Here is a 19,973-nt window from a genome sequence, read left to right as displayed (position 1 = left end):
GTGCATTTGATCAGTCTTAGAACTTTTAATCAGTAGACTAACATGGTCTTGTAATAACTGAACACTATCAGATTGAAGGTCTACTACTTCACTGACTCTAAGCAATGCAAAAAATGCTACTGAATAGGCACATTGAAATAATGTTGCCTCGTATAAAGAATGTGCAACATATGGCAAGGTATTTATGATACGACCTAATAAGTGCAAGGTAATAGGCCTTCTAATATCACTAGACACAGTCAACCTTTTGTAACCAGTAAGCAGTTTTTTAATTAAAAATGACTCCACAGAATTTGGCCATCCATGAATGTTTATAAAAAAGCTCAGACCAGACAGATAACACTTGACGGTTGAAAAGGCGCATTTTTTCTCTGACATGTGTGCAACAAAATTGATGACATGGTCAACAGGTGGAGGCCACAATTGTGGAAAAGAGTTATCTACTCTAAATTAAATAAAGGTTTGAATGCCCTGCCTATAAACTTTGTTTGTATTGTCCAAAATGCTAGCATCTACCAGGTTCTCTACAGTTGATGAATAATTTGCCAAAATTGCATAGGAACTGGACAGGGATAAGGCCGAGCCCCAGGAGCCAGCTGATGGAACCTCGAAAACTGAAAACGAGAAAGAGCATCTGCCTTATCATTCTTAATACCTTGAATATGTTGACATTTGATTTGAATATTATTCTGCAATGTTTTGAGGACCAAGGCTCTCAACAAAACCATAACTCTCTTATTTTTTGACGTTTTGTTGTTAATTATGTGAACAAGTGCTAAATTGTCTACATGTAATAGCAATTTATTAGAAGCTAGTTTTTCTGCCCAAATAACAATACCTAACAATATTGGAATGAGCTCCAACAAAGTAATATCCTTCTTTATCTCCTGAGACCAACTTGCCGGCCAAGCTAACACACTCCATTCATCGCCAAAAACAACACCACACCCAACCGACCCTGAACTGTCTGTATAAAATTGCAACATATCACTATCTGACCAATCTATTGATGGAAACCGAGTTAGTCCATTAAAATTTTGCAGAAATACAACCCACATCTGAAGGTCCAACTTAATCTCATTAGATATTCTAATCAAATGAAAAGATCTATCAACACCTTGTAGTGCCCCGTAAATTCTCCTACAAAATGCCCTACCAGCCGGTAGTGCTTTTACAACAAAGGCAAGTGAACCAACAAGCGATTCTAAATCTTTCTTTGTTACTTTTTTACTACACTGAACATACTTTATCTTTTCCAACAATTCATCCACTTTTTCTTTTGGAAAAAAAATTGTCTCTTCAACAGAATCTATTCCTAACCCTAAAAATGTTAATTTTGTACAAGGACCTTGAGTTTTTTCTGGTGCAATTGGAACTCCTAAAAATTGACTCAGTTCTTGAAAATGATACATTAATTCTCTGCATTCACTAGAATTCGCTGATCCAGCAAAAAAGAAATCATCTAAGTAATGAACAATGCCATCCTTTTGTGACCTCTGTTCTAATTCCCAATGTAAAAATGATGAAAATTTTTCAAACAGTGAACAAGATACTGAACACCCCATTGGCAAACACTTGTCAATATAATATGAATTATTAAACTTAAAACCTAGCAGACAAAATTCCTGAGGATTGATTGGTAAAAGCCTAAATGCACTAGAAATATCCATCTTTGCCATAAGGGCCCCTTTTCCTTTGTTTTGAATTATGTTAATTGCATCATCAAACGAAGCATAGCTGACAGTACAATCTTGTTGATCTAAGTAATCGTTAACACTATCACCATAAGGATGTGAAAGATTGGTTATCATACGCCATCCACCTTGTTTTTTAGGTAATAAACCTATTGGGCTACATCTTAAATTTGATATTGGGGGGGCTGAAAAAGGACCCAAAACCCTACCTAATCCAATTTCCTTCTTAATCTTTTCTTCTAGATCGCTAGAGTGTTGAATTGCAGACTTCATATTTTTATATTCAACCCTTACTCTAGGGCCCTGATAATTTAACAAAAACCCTTTCTCAAAACCCTGCCCTAATATGTTGGCAACTTTTCTGTCAGGATAATTTATTAATAATTTGTGAAGATTGTTGGTTTTAATTGGAGAATGGCCTAAATCCCATAACTTATTGTGTAGGTCGAATTGCTCGCTGTGGGAATCTTGGGCGGAACTGCTGTTGTGTGGGCCTAGACTGGGGGAATTGTTTGACATTGTTATTCTGGGAAGATCTGCAATGTAAAGAAGGATGTGAACCATTACATTTCACACAAATATGCAAAAACTTGCAATTGTGTTTTTCGCAAACACCCTGAAAATTGTAAGAGTAACATTTAAATTGTTTGGGGGGATTCTGACTGTAATTTTGTACAGTGGGCTGCATATAAAACAACCAAAGTTCAGCATCAACCGAACCCCAGTTAAGATTTGAATCAAATGATTTTTTCAGCCTAAACTGGATGTCATAATCCCTCCAACCATAAGACGTAGGTGAACGCTCTGCACCTTTTCTAATTGTTGCCATATAACGAAATAAATTTATAGCTTGTGCAGAGTGCTTGGCGCAGTAAATTGAGGCAAAAATTAAAAAGGCATCAGTCCATTGTGAAATAGACATAATTTTTTCATCTTTGTACTTAGGTTTAACCTGAATTAAACCATCAAGATAAACAATATGATGCTGTATATCTGAAACTGGCTCTTTGATCAACAGTTTACTCAAAGCGACATACTCGTTATTCCAAATTTTTTCTTTCAATGTTTGAGAGACATGAGCTCCAAGCATTGATGCTACACTCTGAAAAGGTGTAGGCCTATCTAATTCAACCATGCAATTTATACCTGTTGTAGTGCTAGTTGTTGGCACAGGCAACTGCGGCTCCACTGTCTGTTGGGTGGGTACAGTCTGCACAACCGGAGTTGGGATGTCTGCAGTCTCGTAGACAGGCTGTAAGGGTACTGATTGAACAAGCGATTCTTGGCTGACCATGTAAGTTCTTGTTGGCACTGACATAGCTGCCTGGGAATAATGACTGGTGACTGATGTCGGTATGATGGGGTCAATGGACGTCGACGCTACTGTGGATGCTTGGGTGGTCACCGTGGAAGCTACAATACTATGTGCCGCAGAAGTCCTAGATACTGGGCGGGCATATGGGCTTTTGGCCTTCGATGCCCTGGTTTTATTGGCTCTCAGCATGGCTCATAAAACAAAAGAAATGTCATTTTAATTCCATTTAAAATTCATAATTTTTTTTTTTTTTTTTTTTAAATTGTAATATTCCTATTATTTATTTAAATATAATGCAAGCACAAATACAATTCATAGCAACTAAACTAATCTCTGTCATTTTTTTTTTTTTTTTTTTTTTTTTTTTTATTGTTTAATACCAAAACATATTACCATTTATTGCTACTAAACTAAACTTTTCCCTGTCAAGTTAATTGAATAATTTTCTACTCTGACTCATTCATCATTTTTTTTTTTTTTTTTTTTTTTTTTTAAAAACATGGCTGACCTATCAGCAAGGTCGAGAACATTTTTCCAAAAATCTAATCTGATAAATCGTGACTAAAACCCTAAATTTTTAAATAAATCATTCAAGTAATTGATCCTAATTAATAACTCATTAATTAAACAAACTTACTTTGACTTTCTCTTCGTGATGCCTTAGATGAAAGTAATTTTCTTCAGTTAAAATTTTTGGTACCAGCAGCTTTGTTGTTCAACAGGAAAAGGAAGTTTACCTTGCGCATGCCCAGTTGTATAAATGTGACAAGTAAGAGTTGTCTATCTTTCTATAGTCAATAATTATGTGCTCAAAATAACCTAGTTTATCCAGAGGAGATAAACTTTATTATTAACAAAGGTATTGGTCTACCACTGAGGCCATTCTGATCTAGATGAATCTGCTTAAGTTTTTGATGGTAACAAAACACAATTAGTATTACCAGTAATTCCTCTCCATTTATTTGTGTCAGCTAAGTCACCTTTCATGAGCAGCTTTACTATGAGCCCATCCTTCGAATCATCTGGTGCTGTATCTGTCTGCCAAATAGTTTTCATTGTGACGTCATAATAGAGCGACGCAAAAACACAATGCTCCGTGACGTATTTCTTGCAACAAAATTCATCAAAAAAAGACGTAAACAACCAACAAAATGCATGGATTGCATTAGAATGGGAATAACTTATCTTCTAATTTGGTATTTGCGACCGTTAATGCTGATTTATCATTTAATAAATGATTTATGTCGGGGAAAATCAAAATATTTTAGCGTAACTTTCCATATTCATTATTTCATTTTTTTATAATGACTTCAACTATTTTCTTTTTCAAATTAATAACTGCTTGTATCTTATTATTTTCCTTTAATCGTTTTTATTATCTAAGAATTAATTTTTTTTGAAAATCACAACGAAAGGATGAAAAAGCCTCGAGAAATATATGATGCCAAATTCAAAGATGATCATTTAATGCTGAAAAATTGCATTGTCAGAAAATACAATCTATAATTAGGTCGAAGGTCGACTGACTTTTTCCATACAACTTGAACATTATTTACTCCTCCATGGCACCTGATCCCACCTCTGATGTTTTGGAGGTCTGTGTTTGCTCTTCTTCTATTTTGTATTGTTTTATGGACTTCAGTATTGAATACTGTTCGTTATCTCCATATCCTTATTTACATATTAAATTGTCAGTTACCAGTTTATTATTATCTATTTGACTATTATTTTTAACAAAATAGAGTTCAAAGCAACATATTACAATTAAAACATATAAATATGTATACATGCGTGAACAGAACATATAACATATACTGAAAGGATTAAGAAACGCATATTAAACTTTTGAGTTAAATTAAAACAATTATTTCAGATATGTTTTTCAGCATTTTTATCATACATTTTAATTCATCTTTAATCAACAAGTTACCAAAATTTTGTGCGATTTTGAGTCATAGTTCCTGAGATATTGATATCAATATGGTGACACCCCCCAAAAATAAAACTAAAAATTCTCATAATCTCCCTTTCGCATCAGTAACAAACTTGATTTTCCTGTGCATTGAGTTCACCAGAGCATTTATTTTTTCAAAGCATTATTATTCAACCCTTTCGACGGTAGTCTTAATGGCTGAGATTAGCTGTACTATTCCAAAATCAACCAATCCCCCCGCTCAATCGAATCCCGCGAATTTTCGATTAAAGAAAGAATATACAGAACCCAGCAGGTTTGGTACTTGTGAATGTTTGTAAAAAAAATATCAATAAATATTAGCTACATTTTCCAGTTTAAACATGCTTAAAAACATAACACAAACGACGCGTACGTGCGCGTTTGAGAGTAAAATCGACGTAGGCTGGCCAAGCTCGCGGCCCAAATTAGAGTGAAGAGTTTCTGTCAGTTTAGGGTGAAAAAAGTGAGTATGTTTGTCTGCTGTATAAATATCAGTTTTGGTGATAATGCCTTGACAATAACCGAGGTGGCGTCATGAAAAGCCCTATCTTGTTGTGACGTTGGTACGCGCCAACGTCACCGTCATGGTTAATTGGAAACATTTTAAGTTCACTCTCTGACAACCAAAAAACACTTTTACTTGGTTGAAAAGTTGAAAACAATCTGAACATCAGCGTGTTTTTGCCTTTTTATTCACTTGTGCAATATTGAATTCAGTTACTAAACCCACAGTAGATTCCGTCAGCCATACCACAATTGCAAGAAATTTATACTGACTGCAAATATGCAAAAACGATGTCTATAACTCTAATGCATAGTATGGTACTACAAAATGTTATAACAAAATTATCATCATTATCATGCACGTGTTTTTGACTTTTTATCATTTCCCCTACGTGATGCCATACATTTCATGGTTGAGTAGTTTTGACTAGTGATTTTAGTGCAAAGTGACCAAAATAAACATCTGACCAATTTTCATATTTTTCGGTCACATAGTCAGAAAATTTTCCCATATCATGTTCTTGTGCGTTTCTTAATCCTTTCAGTATATAAACAAAATGTGTTTATTATCACACCATATTTCCATATAATAATAATACATGTATATATAAATCTTATTAAGCTGGAGGTTTGGCTCTCTCGTTAACAATTTTTATAAACAAAGTTTACATAATAGTCCAACATTTATGGAAGAAAAAAATTCATTTAACTTGATAAGATTTGGTCTTGAAACATAATATTTGGAAATATACAAGTTTCTTTCATCTTTTAACTTGTTACAGCATAAAATATAGTGAAATTCGTCACCAACATCATTTTTACATTAAAAAACCCTACTCCATTAAGTCTTACATACCTTCCCATCTTTCCGTTTCAATTTTTAGTTTATGATTGGATGTCCTGAATCTAGCTAAAATCTAGCTTATGAATACTTGAGACGCTATCTACATAAAACTGACATACAAAGTTTAAATTTGTAAATAAATTACATATATATCACACCTTTTGAAGAAGCATTGCAGTTTGATTCCCAATTTTGTTGTAACTGATGTAGTGTTTTTTGTTTCAAACTTTTATTTGATTCTGAATCCAAATATCACAATATCCACAATCGTCTAAAATTGATTTCAAATTCGTTTACAATTTAGATCACGTCAAATGTCAAATTTAGCACAAAGTAATTTATACATTAAACTCCTTAAAAAAATCAAGTTCAAGTTCATTTTATTCATTCAAACCAATTAATAGTACATGAGGTTCTACAATGTATGTACAATATATGCAAAAACAATATACAAGATACACATGAAATGGCGGAAATACATTCATATTATGAAGTAACAAAATAATTATGGAGGATAGACTTGGTTGTTTTCATGTAAAAATTTTACCAATATGCAACAATTCTTATTTTGATATGTACAATTAAAGGTAATCTCACTAATTCACCATAGATCATAAAATTGGGAGTACTTGGTTTTAAATTTAAAAAAATTACAGAACTTTAGATGTTATCTTTCTACAATTTAAAGATAACCATAACCTCCAACCTTCACAAACATATAACAGAATAGGAACTTCAGTCTTATCGAACGAATACAGTTGGTCCTACAGAGAAAGGTGTTATTGGTTACCCTTTTTCAAAATACCATACATAACTCTAGTCGCTCTTTTATTAGCATATTGTTTTGTCTTAACAAAGTAGCCTGTTGTTAAATTTATAATGCCAAGATATTTATAATTTTAATTTCAATTTCTTTGTTATTACAATAAAGACATTCTGTGGTGTACGTTTCTTTGAAAAAAAAATAATTACTTTGTTTATCAATATTAACTTCAAGTTTATATTTTTTAACATAACAGAAAAAACCCTGTGCAGTTGATTTGTAAATCTTCGGGAGATTCGGAAAGATAAACTGTATCATATGCATACAAAATAATCAGCATTTTCAACAAAGCACCAAGTTCTTTTTCAATCTCATATGATATATAGTTGAGACTCTAATATTGTAATGTACAATTAAAAAAAAGATCCTACATCATTTAGAAATAAATCAAATAAAAATGGCAATAAGTTTTCCCCTTGTCTTACCCCTGTTTTGCATGGAAAGTATTCAGTAACCATAATTTACTTTCAGAGTACACTTTCCCTATTACATCAATACATTTTCCAGTAATATTATTTTGAGTAAGTTTTTGCCATAGTCCTATTCTTCATACATTGTCAAAATCAGCCTTAAAATCTATAAATGCACAATGCATGTATACTGTATACCGGGAAATTTTTGCCTCCGTTTCATTTTCGTCCCTTTCGCCCAACCCTCTTTATGTTTAAACCAAATTGAGTCTAACAATTCATTGGTTATAATAATGTTTAACTATTCTGCACTATAACTTATAATGTTTATAAAACCCAAAAATCCATCGTCCTACAAGAAATAAAACACGAAGAGAAATATGATACAGGGTTTTTTTTTTTAATTGAAAAGATGTAACATCACATTTTAAATCAAACACTTTAAAGTATGAAGGAGATTTAAAATTTATTTTTACTTCCTTATTGTTTTCTTACTTGGGTAGTTTTTAATAAAAAACATAGGACACAATACATAGGGTATTTATTTTTGTTAGAAAAAGATATAAAAAATTATTCGCCAGTTTTTGTTTCTGGTCTATCTTATACAGCATCTGTAGCTTGGAAATCACATGGAAAACGTGCGTCATAGTAACTGTCCAGTGTATTCACAATGCTTGTGAAGGTCGGTCTCTCTTCTGGATTAATGACCCAACAACTTTCCATCAGCGTCCCATGTCTGTAAATTTCAATAAATACGGTATGCGAGTCTTTCTCCAGTTTTTTTTTCATTTTACAACAGAAGCATCTATTGGATATATAAAATAAATGACTGCCTTTGTACTTACGCTTCTGGGCAGAATTCTGGAACACTCATTCGGTAGCCACTTTTAACTTTCATAGGGACAACTTTGCCATCAATACCAGGGTAAGGATTTTGTCCTGTACATGAAAAAACCGAAACAAAATTATAGTAAATACACTATGAAATTAGGTATTAGAGTGTATTAATGATATTTTACCGACAAAGCTCACCAGTACTGAATGTCTCCCAGATGACAACCCCGAACGCCCAAACATCACTCATTGAAGTACAACCCTTCATGGATTCATAACACTCGGGAGCTAGCCACTTTATTGGTTTCCTTTCCTGTAGGTCAAGTTTATGACAAGAAATCACATTTTTTAAAATTCAAAATACGAATTTGTAGAAATTATGAAAAATTCTTTGTTTTTCTTAGGACTATTTCCTTTTATCAGTTAAAAAAGCACAAACCTTTCAATTAAATCATTTCATTTTTCCAGAAGAAAAGTTATGTAGTTTTACTGGCTGAAGACCACATCTGTACGTCAGGTCTTTTACAATAGGATCACGATATGACAATAAAAATGAGAACCTACCTTGGCTTCTTTTTTCTTCACTTCGTTCTCCCCTTCCTCTGGTGTGGGTCCAAAGCCTGCTACTTTAGGAACAAGACGAGAAGTCAGAAAAACATTTCTTGTTGCCAATCTCTTGTGAACAATCTAAAATATATTAATGAAGCAATGTTTAGCTCAAGACCATGCCACATATCTATTTACGCCAAAAACTTGAGATCTCAAGTACTACTGCACTAAATAAATGCTACTTGAAACAAAATAAATATATATTTTTTTTAAATTACAGTTTATTACTAATATACGATTTGAAGAGTCAAAGACATGACGCTTTTTATATACATACCCCTTTGATTGCTAAGGCTTCCATTCCTTTAGCGATTCCCTGAATCATCTTACAGAAGTCTGTGATCAGGTCATCGTTTACTTTATTTCTCTGATCTATCAACCACTCCCTCATTTGTCCAAGTTCACAGTACTCCAGCAACATGTACGGACCGACTATTTTAGGGAGATTTAAATATGATAGTGTTTTAAACATTATTGTATATGATGCTGAAATAAGATGCATAGGAAAGATCTTCCAATCAACTACCCATTTTGTTTTTAATTACGAGGGGCATTCAATAAATAATTTCATTGGGGCTCGGAAAGAAACAAAAAAAAACCGATTTTCTATGATTTAGTCTGAATGATTTAACTCAAATATTCTCTTAATTAAAACACATGTCCGTAACATTTTTATTCAATTTCTTATTGTTTTAACAATACATTTTTGAGTATGACCCTTCGTAAAATGGAATATGGCAGATCCTATGATTTGCTGTACTTGTTTTTTTCTTTCTGATAGATGTTTATCTGAGTTTGGGAAATGAAACAAGTCAAAGGTTGAAAAATCTGGCAGATTTTATTGGTGTGACAAAACATTAACTTTCTGTGTATCCCCCAAACTCCTTTACTCTTCAAGGCCTGTGGGTTTGGACGCTGTCATGAAGAAAAGTAATGTAGTGAATTCCTCATTCTGTTTCCATCCTCTCATAAACCTTTCATTTTTTTGCAAAACATTTGTTTTCTAGACTCCACTAGAAATTGAACTTCCTCCCCGAATATGAATTTGAACAATAAGACCCCTAATGTTTAAGAAAATAGCATATAACCCTGTTTTTGTATTCTTGCAATTCTTTGTTCTTTTTAGGCGTTTGCAGTTTTGTCGTGTGCATCTTATTGTAAATTTGTTTTGAGGGTTTAAAGCAAAATGGATTCAAGTTTCATTATCTGTTTGAATTTCAGACAAACGTGGATAAGTACAATTTCTGATTTTTAAAACAATTGTTTAGATATTCCTACACGCTATCGTTTTCAGTCATTTTCCAAAATATAGGGTGACCTTTGAGTATTAAACTTTTTTACCATCAAATGTTTCTTTAAAACAGTGTAAACTACCCCCAAAATGATTTCTGTCAATTCTGCTATGTGTCTTAAAGTCAATAAAACATAATCAGTGATAATTTGTTAAATTTTCGCAAATATACATTGGTTGTTGTAAGTCCTTGTTGCCAAGGACGGTACCCATTTTTGATGCCCATTATATAATTTTTGTTTATTGAAATCCACCTGTTCACGTGTCTATAAAACAAACATTGGTTGCTTTAAATTTCACATATTTCAGTTAATATATTTTTGGGAAATTAACAAGTTTTACAACTGCTTAAATGAAGCATTTAATTTTACTCTAGTTTACTGATCCTTGACCATTCATTTTTAATTCAGTGTCTCGAATAGCCCTTGTTTTCCAACTTCCCACAATGAAATAATGCGATGAAAAGTGGTCACATGAACTGTTATCAATTCATTAAAGATTCAATACTGAGAGAAAGCCAAGCTTAATGTCATATGATTTCTATGTTGTATGTCATCGATCCAATGACATTATTTATTGAACGTCCCTCGTATATACATCTACCTACAATTAATGTTTTGGTAACTTTTTAAAACAAATTGTCGACAAATTTTTTTCCGTTGTTTCCCGATCATGACAAGGAGCATGCTGCGGGTTTGACCGGTCACCAGGGTTTGCTCACTCCTCCGTGGCACTTGATCCCACCTTCCATGTTTAAAGAGACCCGTGTTTGTTCTGCTCCAAACTAAGTCCGTGTTTGCTCTGCTCCAAATCTTTTATTGTTTGATGGACTTTTGAGCTTTAATATACCGTTCGTTATCTCCATATCTTTCATAAGACAACTATTTTTGAGACTCGGAAATACAAGCAGGCAAATGATATCGTATATGACTTTAGAATTTTCTTCATGTGTTCTTTTTCCAATTAGTTTTGATGAGATTTTTTTGTGAAAAAATTGATTTTGTTGCAACTTAATGAAATAAAATCAGATGATGACGTTAAAACGTTGATAATGTAAATGAAAGATAAACTTACACAGTGGGTGGTTGAGTACAGAACCCAAGAAGGTTATAATGTTATCGTGAGGGGGAACCTCGGTGGCAAAGAAGCTGATCTTGGCCTGTAGAACGAGGCGGTCTTCCTCTGTGTAGTCCTCTGTAATTATAGGCATACATAACGAGAGTGTTCGGTTAAATTTACTTGCAATATCAGTAAAAGTATGAGTATATTTTGCGTCTCTGAACTACATAATCAGGGATCGGTTTTAATAAGTAGTAATGAAATTACAAAAATTGAATTTAAAATTTATCATCTACATGTATTAAACTATTTCTACAATCTATTTAAAATTTTATTTTAGAATGTTGTTTTGTTCTGTTTACCACAGGGTGTACTGTTTCAACGGTCTTCAAAGAATGCATTTACTAGGGGATTATACTGAATGATATATTTTAACACCTTTTAATATTTTGGCGACAACGGTGTCTTTTTTGCAGAGTTGAGCTAGATAGATATCAGCAAAGTCTCCCGATTTCAGTTTCCCCTTCAGTTGTATATCATCAAATGTGTATAGCCAGCCTTCATTCGCAGAGAATACCATTTTCCCAAAATCATAAATGTCCTCGTCTTGGAAACGCCCACTGTAAACCCCAGTCTTAAAGAAAAAATAAAGTATCTTTGTTTATAAGCAGTCTCTGTAGGTAAAGAATGAGTGCATATTAGTACGTCATTTGGAACCTTTTCAGATACCCATTTTAATCTTAACATTTAAGGAATGACTCTAATTCTTGGCCAAATTATTCGATTATAACCAGGTTATAATCGAATAATTTTGCCAAGAATTAAAGTCATTCCTTATAATTTAATTTTAAAATAATTAAACAACTGTGTGTGTAAAATTGTGCTGCTTTTTATGAGTTCAAATTTGCAGCTCAATAATACATCCCTAGTAACGGAAGTGATATGAAACAAGGGGAGGTAATAACTGAAACACAGATCTAGCAGCCATGATGTTTGTTTACACGAGGTAAGATCGAGATACTGTTTGAAGTTAAATCTGGAATTTTCCATGAATCCCAAGGACTGGAAATCAGGGGATTGCATGGATACAGATGATTCAGCTGGTTGTCAAGGGGGTGTGTCCCCATACCAAACCAGGTTATTGATTGTTTTGCGTTCCTTTTTGGAAATCAACCATTGAGAGACTAGAATACAAACAAAATTAAATTATTACAAAATATCGCTAAATTAATCTATGATTATTGTGTAAGCATATGCTTTTGATATTTATGCCCTGAATTTTTTGTCATACATATTTATATAATTACAGACAATGCCATTGAAAAGAACATATTTAAGCCTTCAATTCCGGAAATTTGAACGGGACCACTATCGAATTTCAGGTACCAACAAATACGCGACATTTAAATCGCATGGATTTGGAATGTAAACAATAGCACATACTTGTGTATGATTTTTTTGCAATCAGATACTACACTACGAATTTAAATGGTGAAGAGAGAGAGATTGTGTAGTTTCATGGTGCACAAATAATAAATGATTGTAGTGTTTAGGGATGAGGCAGACCATAATACAGTGGCGACATGAGCCTATATTTACTAATCTCACTATCAATACCAGAATTCTTTCAAAACACTCCTAATGGAAAATACACAGTAACATAAGAGACATATAATCTTCGAACCTTAATAAAATTTGCGCAAAAATATTCCATAGATTGAAGTTGGAAGTACGATTAGATACTGACCGAATAGAAACTTCAAATGACAAAAAAAAAAAAAAAAAAAAAAAAAAAAAACAATGAAATATTTATTGAACGCGTTTGCGTATTGAAGCATGGAATGTCACGTGAGTAAAGTGATTATAATATCAATCGTTGACACTCGGGGACCTGTTAATTTAGTGGCTAACTTGACGGTAGTTTGGAGACTTTTTCAAAAAATTAGATATGAGCCGCAACTTGGCCAACATTGTCCTTTGGATCAAATATGTATAAGTTTAAATTAAAATACACATTCTGTGCAAATGAGACCAATGGCCAAGTTGCGGCTCGATGTAAACAATGTCGTTGAAAACTGGTATGCATATGAATAACAATAGAAATGTGACAAAACTGTTAGACCCCCGTCTCAAAAGCTAGTGTCGCTCGGCATTATTTAGTACTTTCATGTAATATAATATACCAAAACCTGCTCTTAAGACATTGTTTAATACCTATAAAACATAAATTTAAATAAATTCGGGATTTTATTTTGCGCAAAACACCGGGACCAAACTCTCAAAGCTTAAGTGCACTCATCCTTTCATTGGTATTAATTGATAATCAGTTCAAACATCATAACTTTACCTTAATCATATTATACTTTTCATTGCATACTTTCCAGTCTATTCCAAAGATTAACTTATCTTTTGGATTTTTGTTTGTATCGTTATCACGTAATTATAAGAATAACTCACAGAAAAGCTTTCAAAAATTATTGACTTAGACAAACCCTTCTCTTTCCCATCAACAAGGTAACTGGTCTCTTGAGGTACATGGTCAATCTACGTTTTGTTTCTGGATTTAAATGTCCATTTTTCCAGAGAAGAAAAAATATCAGAAGAATCCCCAGCAGGATGGTGATTACTACAAAACAAAATACATTTTATGGATAGATTATGAACTGTACAATTTGTTGGATCTTTAGTTTTGGAAGGTGCTAAGGGCCTGTTACATTCTTGGACGCCTTACCTGCACTGACTCCGGCAATCATAGCTATGGGTATGACAGTCGGTGATGTAAATCTCAAGGTTTTTACAATGGCTTCTGAATTCCCTGTATTGTTTGAAATCACTTCAATACAATACTCTTTGCCCGCTTCAAGATTGTTCAAAAAATATTCCGTTTTATCTATTGGTAAGGTAATCTCCTTTGGGGGTCTCGACCTATCACAATCGGTGTAAATAAAAATAGTGACGTCAGAGACTTTGTAACATGACGGGACATTTTCCCACGTGAATCTGACTCCGTCTCCATAACTCTCCCTTTGAAGATTTTTTACTCCAATACCTACAGAAAAGAATAATTAATACATTAGGGATTCGCTTTGAAGAGTAAAACAAAGGGTAAATAAATGATGTATACATGATAACATCCTTGTCATACGTATGTTGGACAATAAATAAGATTGCCATATTACCCAAATATTAGAATTGTTGGGTTGCGATATACAAGTGCATAGAAATGCACTAAATTCCTTTAATCAGAAATATGTTACGCAAAGAAAAGATCAAATTTCTGGTCAGTTAAACTTTTTTTTTCAAATTTCGATACGCAAGAACATGAACAATTTCTATAACGAGGTAAATTATTGGGAAACAAGTTGATGAAACAAGAATATCAGAAGTCTCGTTTAAAGTCAGCATTTGGTAAGTTCTTGCAATGACCTTGTCAGCAAACACCACTTATCTTTGAGTCAAATGCTATCTGACTTTTTTTTCAAACTAATTGTTAGTCCATTATTTATATACTGAATTGCCGACGAATTTTCCTGTTGTTTCCCGATCATGACAAGGAGTGCACCACTGGTTTGACCGGTCGGTAGGGCTTGCAAACTCCTCCATGGTACCTGATCCCACTTCTGATGTTTTGGAGGTCCGTGTTTGCTCTGCTCCTATTTTTGTTTTGTTTAATGGACTTTTGATCTTGAATGCTGTTCGTTACTGCCATATGTTTCATTTTAAAGAATAAGTCAACCTTGTGTTCGTGATCGAAATATAAAGATAATTTGTACTCAGATCAGAGAAGTATTCTCACCGGCGTCTATTCCATCAAACAATGTCAAACTGGAAAGCTAAAAATAAGAATATTTTTGACTTAAGTGACACATAGTACAATTTGTTGTAAGTTGCTGTGATACAGAACATGAAAAAGAATACAAATTTAATGACAGGTTTTTAAAATCTTAAACAAGCTCGATACCTCATGACGTGTAACATTGGAGGATAACATGGCCTGGTTGAAAGCCTCAATTTCCAGAATAAAGGTAACATTAGACAACTGTTGTTTTTCAATAGCCAGCCAACAATTGTCAAAGTCGAATTTCATATTCTTTTTGTAACATTCTCCCATGGGAATACAATAGCATTCATCAGTTGATAAACAGTCAGCCAACTGAAAATATATTCACCACAGAATAGCTGTACATTTTTGTTAAAATGTTCTATGCATTCCAAAAGTAAAACATCTAATACGTATGGAAATTTATGAATATATAATGTTCAAACCTGAATGGGGTTGTTCATGAAAAAACCTTCTTTGTGTATCTGTTGTTGTTTCTTCTTCACCATCAGTCGCCATTGCACATGTCGGACACCGCTATGCTCATCAGAAGCTTGTATAGAAACCCTGTGGAACAACAACAACATGACACAGAAACTCTTAAAATTCGTATCTGTAATACAAATGAGTTAAAATACGAAGATTTATACATTGTTTTATTGTTTTTTTACCTGCTCGAATATTCATGAGTTCCTTTTCCAACATTTTTTGTGAATATCGCTTCGCTTGAATAAGGTGGCGAACTGTCCATGCTAACTAGTCTGGAATCAGTTCTAGTGTTGTTGACTAGATCACGAGCTCTAACAGTTATATTTATACTGTCACCGTCTTTCCATTCGTGTTTTAGAACATATGTGCCTTGAGTAATCTTTTCAATTTTAATCCATTGGTTTTCCATGTTGCCAGGATCTGTTTCAGACAGGCAAGGTGGCTTTGTTGTCACAGAGTTTGTTGTAGGTACAGTGAAAGAAGAAGCTGTAACATTATCGTTATTGGGTTCTGACGTTGTGTTTGCGTCCACTGAAGTTGGTGTATCAAGTATATTAGCTGTAGTGATTTGGTCTTTCGAAGTTCTTGTTTCTTTGGTGGCATCTTCTGAGTCATTGATCGATGAGTTTGAATATGAGATGTACGTGTAGTAGACTTCAAATTCAGTTATTCCATGCAGATTTTTAACGGCGAGAACGCTTCTTTTCCCAGTATGGTCATCATAAAAGTCTTTAACGTCTTTTACTATTTCACTCTTTAGTTCATCTACGTCACCACCTCTTATCTGCAGTGGGAACTTATCGACAGACAATAACAAGTGGTTTTCAACATGATACAAGTTTCTAAAGTAGTCTCTCCACGTGATTTCCACTGTGGAACACCTTGATTGCCAGCTGTAATTGCTGAGTTTCTCTGCACTGGACACGTAGAAGTTAGATTCTTCAGTTGTTGTAATTGTAGAGTTTGGGTCATATATAGCAATCTGTCTTGCAAACTCCGAGTTGTTAGCTTTATCTGTCACTTGTAAAATTGCTGAATAAACTCCTGGTTCTGATGGAGTAAAATCTGGGAAAGGTAGGCTAGAAAGGTTTCTTTCTTCTCGATAGAACGGATCCATTGGTGCTTCTTCTGTTAATGTATTAGAATGAAGATTCTTCTTTAGTTGATGAATTTCTAGGAAGTATGTCTCGACACCCGAGGGAATGTCATCCCATCCGTCAACTTGGAATGTGAATGGATCCTAATGAAATATACATGCCTCTAGTTAGTCGTAGATTTTTTAATGCTATGTAATGTGTACAATAATGGTAGATTATCTTTGGCCATCGGGATTTTACTTCAAATAAAAGAAATCAAAAAATGAATGGATTTTACACCTAATACTGTAATAAGAGTACAGTGTACTTTTATGTATCTACCTATTGAACTTAAAAACTATTTGCAATGGATATGGATTCATTTCATTTGTACTTGTACCAAATGTTTTGAAACTAATAATGATCGACTTACCTTGGTAGCATCCTTTGGAATTTTCAATGGTAACAGGTCGGGCAAAGTACAATTATGAGATTCAGAACAGTGTTTAGGTTTGGTGAGGTCAAACAGAAAGTCTATAGATTGCTGAGATTTTACTCGATCATAAAGCTCCTTTCTGACAAAATGGGTATTGTTCCACAAATCTCTAAAGCCCCCTATCTCTGCCAGCGCCTGTATTGTTAATCTAAAATTGTCCAATCAAAAAAGTAGGTATTCCTTTTGGAAGGCATTTCGCATAATACTCTAGTTAAAAAGAACGTGTGTTAACTTACTTATCTCCGTCCTCTAGTAGCCTGTTGAATTGATCATATGAAATGTTACATTTTAGCGGCCGATTGAATGGTGAAGTATCATTAAAATCACCGGGACAGGGTAAGGTCTCATCTAGACCAAGATCAATCGTTCCGCCTACAAAATGTGATTCAAGTTAAACGTCAATGTATATACTTCAAGAAAAACATTGATGTATATCACTGATTATTAACTATATAATATCTAGATCTATATATTACCTTATACTGTTATAGCACCAACCATAGTGAGGGATTAAGAATTATAAAACATCTAAATATAAACTTTATTTAAAGAAACATTAAATTAAGAATTCTCATGAATATTCAAATTAAAATGATTTCAAATGGTAAGTACCACCCGCTCGGCCTATTTTGGTAAGGATGACTCTTGCATTCGCAGATACGATTCCAATGCTATGATTGCGAATGTAAGATGGCGGAAAGGGGATGATGGGGTTGTAAAGGGCATCGAAGTAAATTAAGAAGAAGTTGTAATCGTCCCGGTCCACCCATACTGACTGAAAGGAGCTGAAGCCGTCTGCATTGAACTTGTATAATACTTGATTGTCAGTTCTCTTTACATTCAATAATGTTGCATTCAGGTTGGTAAAATTAACTTGATGGGTAGAATCAACTGAAAGAAGAAAAACATTACAGATATAGATTTCAGTGGTATGTAAATCTTTCATGAATAACTTTGTCATTAGAAAGAAATGGTCGCTTACTCTGAAGGCAGGATTCCCCTCCAAATCCCGGATCACATGAACAGGACGTATCGGTGCAGTTACCCGGATAACAGGGTTTCAGATGGGAACAGGTAACGACTGAAATAAAACGAAATATATCAGTAATATTACAATTATAAAGTTTGCATTCTCGATAGGAACGTTAAGCAACAAATAAGAAAACCAACAAGCGAAAGATAAGCATGCAAAAAGAAACCAACCAAAAGAACTCGATAAAACAATTTACTTTTAAATCTATATGAGTGGGCTGTATGGCAAGTCCTTTTTCTATTTATTCGTGAAATAAAAATTCTCTTTCAATAAGAGATATATCTCTCTAGCATAGAGAGATATCTCAATACCTTATAGAGATATCTCTTTGACTAATAGAGATATCTTTATACCTTAGAGAGGTATCTCTTTAAATAAAAGAAATATTTCATTTTGTAAGGGAGATACCTCTTTCACTAAAAAAGATATCTTTATAAGCTAGAGAGATATCTCTTCAAGCGAGAGAGATATCTCTTAAAATTAGAGAGATATCTCTTTAACAATGTTTTCTTTCTTCAAGAGATATTTCTTCATATTTTCAAAAAGAGATATCTTTCTAAGCTAAAGAGATATCTCTTTTTATGAAAGAGATATCTCTTTTCCAGTCATCCTTAAAATAAAATGATTAATTCTCCCCTTTAAAACGAAAGCGAAACAGGAATAAAAGTCTCTAGAATAACTTCTCTATTATAAGAAAAAAGACTGAAAAATATATGTACTATGTAGACAAAAATGCTATAAATCCCTTGTTTGAAACAACATATAATAATGACTAATTTGAAATCTAGACAACACTGAATTGCTTGCCATGTTTTGTAATGCTATAATGTAGAATATCATGAATATGTCGAAATTTAAAAATACTAAATGTACGTCCGTGAATAAAAAGCTTACTTCCGGTAAAGGGAGAAGTAATTTCAAATGGAATTTAAATAACAATAATGAAGAGATATATCTCTTTGCAATAAAGAGATATCTCTTTTTGTCTGAGAGATATCTCTTTAAGATCCTTTTGAAAGATATCTCTTTCACTTTGAGAGATATCTCTTATGATAAACTAAGAGAGATATCTCTTTTACTTTAAGAGATATCTCTTTAACTTGGAAAGATGTCTCTAAAAGTAAAAGAGATATCTCTCTAGATAAAAGAAATATCTTTTTAATGTTCAGAGATATCTCTTTTCATGAAAGAGATATCTCTCCAGGAGAAAGAGATATCTGTTCAAGTGGAAGAGATATATCTCTTTTAAAAAGAGATATCTCTCTAAGCATACGAGATATCTCTCCAGGAGAAAGAGATAACTCATTCTCATCAAGATATCTCTGAAAAATGAGAGATATCTCTTTAAGTTGGGAGATATCTCTATTTTTCAAGAGAAATCTCTCTAAAATTAGAGATATCTCTGTAATTTTAAGATAAATTTTATTTCTGAATAAATAGTAAAAGGGCTTGCCATAGGGCTGCGTTCGATTTGCTTTCTTGGAGTTGTGTATTTGTGGTTAAAAGCTCAGTTATTACAAATGTAGTTAAAGTTATCCAAATTGTATTAATTAACTTTTTATTAATAATTATTAATGAATAATAATAAAAAGTAAATACCTTCTTCACACGTATTTCCACCCACTATATGTGGACACTGGCACGTGTTGAGAGACACACAGCTTCCTCCATTTTTACAAGGGGGGTTGCAAATTGCTGTAAATAATTCTTGCATATAAGAAA

At 33.4% G+C, this 19,973-nt stretch overlaps 1 protein-coding gene across 2 annotated transcripts in view; it reads right to left on the bottom strand.

Annotated features, from left to right (window-relative positions):
• Positions 1–6,679: 6,679 nt before the first annotated feature.
• The window catches only part of LOC134251302 (uncharacterized), a 33,310-nt gene continuing 20,016 nt past the window's right edge, over positions 6,680–19,973 (bottom strand). For both annotated transcript variants that reach the window (XM_062733702.1, XM_062733701.1), the window contains exons 4-21: positions 19,851–19,946; positions 18,201–18,299; positions 17,831–18,109; positions 17,455–17,590; positions 17,156–17,366; positions 15,829–16,886; positions 15,604–15,724; positions 15,299–15,490; positions 15,134–15,170; positions 14,069–14,386; positions 13,830–13,963; positions 11,776–11,971; positions 11,353–11,472; positions 9,265–9,419; positions 8,943–9,065; positions 8,577–8,691; positions 8,390–8,483; positions 6,680–8,280 (exon numbers count right to left, since the gene is read on the bottom strand). In XM_062733702.1, the coding sequence (XP_062589686.1) occupies positions 8,145–8,280; positions 8,390–8,483; positions 8,577–8,691; positions 8,943–9,065; positions 9,265–9,419; positions 11,353–11,472; positions 11,776–11,971; positions 13,830–13,963; positions 14,069–14,386; positions 15,134–15,170; positions 15,299–15,490; positions 15,604–15,724; positions 15,829–16,886; positions 17,156–17,366; positions 17,455–17,590; positions 17,831–18,109; positions 18,201–18,299; positions 19,851–19,946 (3,620 nt within the window). In that variant the 3' untranslated portion in view covers positions 6,680–8,144. The remainder of the gene's footprint in view (positions 8,281–8,389; positions 8,484–8,576; positions 8,692–8,942; positions 9,066–9,264; positions 9,420–11,352; positions 11,473–11,775; positions 11,972–13,829; positions 13,964–14,068; positions 14,387–15,133; positions 15,171–15,298; positions 15,491–15,603; positions 15,725–15,828; positions 16,887–17,155; positions 17,367–17,454; positions 17,591–17,830; positions 18,110–18,200; positions 18,300–19,850; positions 19,947–19,973) is intronic.

This window comes from Saccostrea cucullata, unplaced genomic scaffold (assembly GCF_032062105.1).
Source record: "Saccostrea cucullata isolate Sc308-1 unplaced genomic scaffold, CSIRO_AGI_Scuc_v1 ctg272, whole genome shotgun sequence".
NCBI lineage: Eukaryota > Metazoa > Mollusca > Bivalvia > Ostreida > Ostreidae > Saccostrea > Saccostrea cuccullata.
This window is presented reverse-complemented; position numbering and strand designations above follow the sequence as displayed.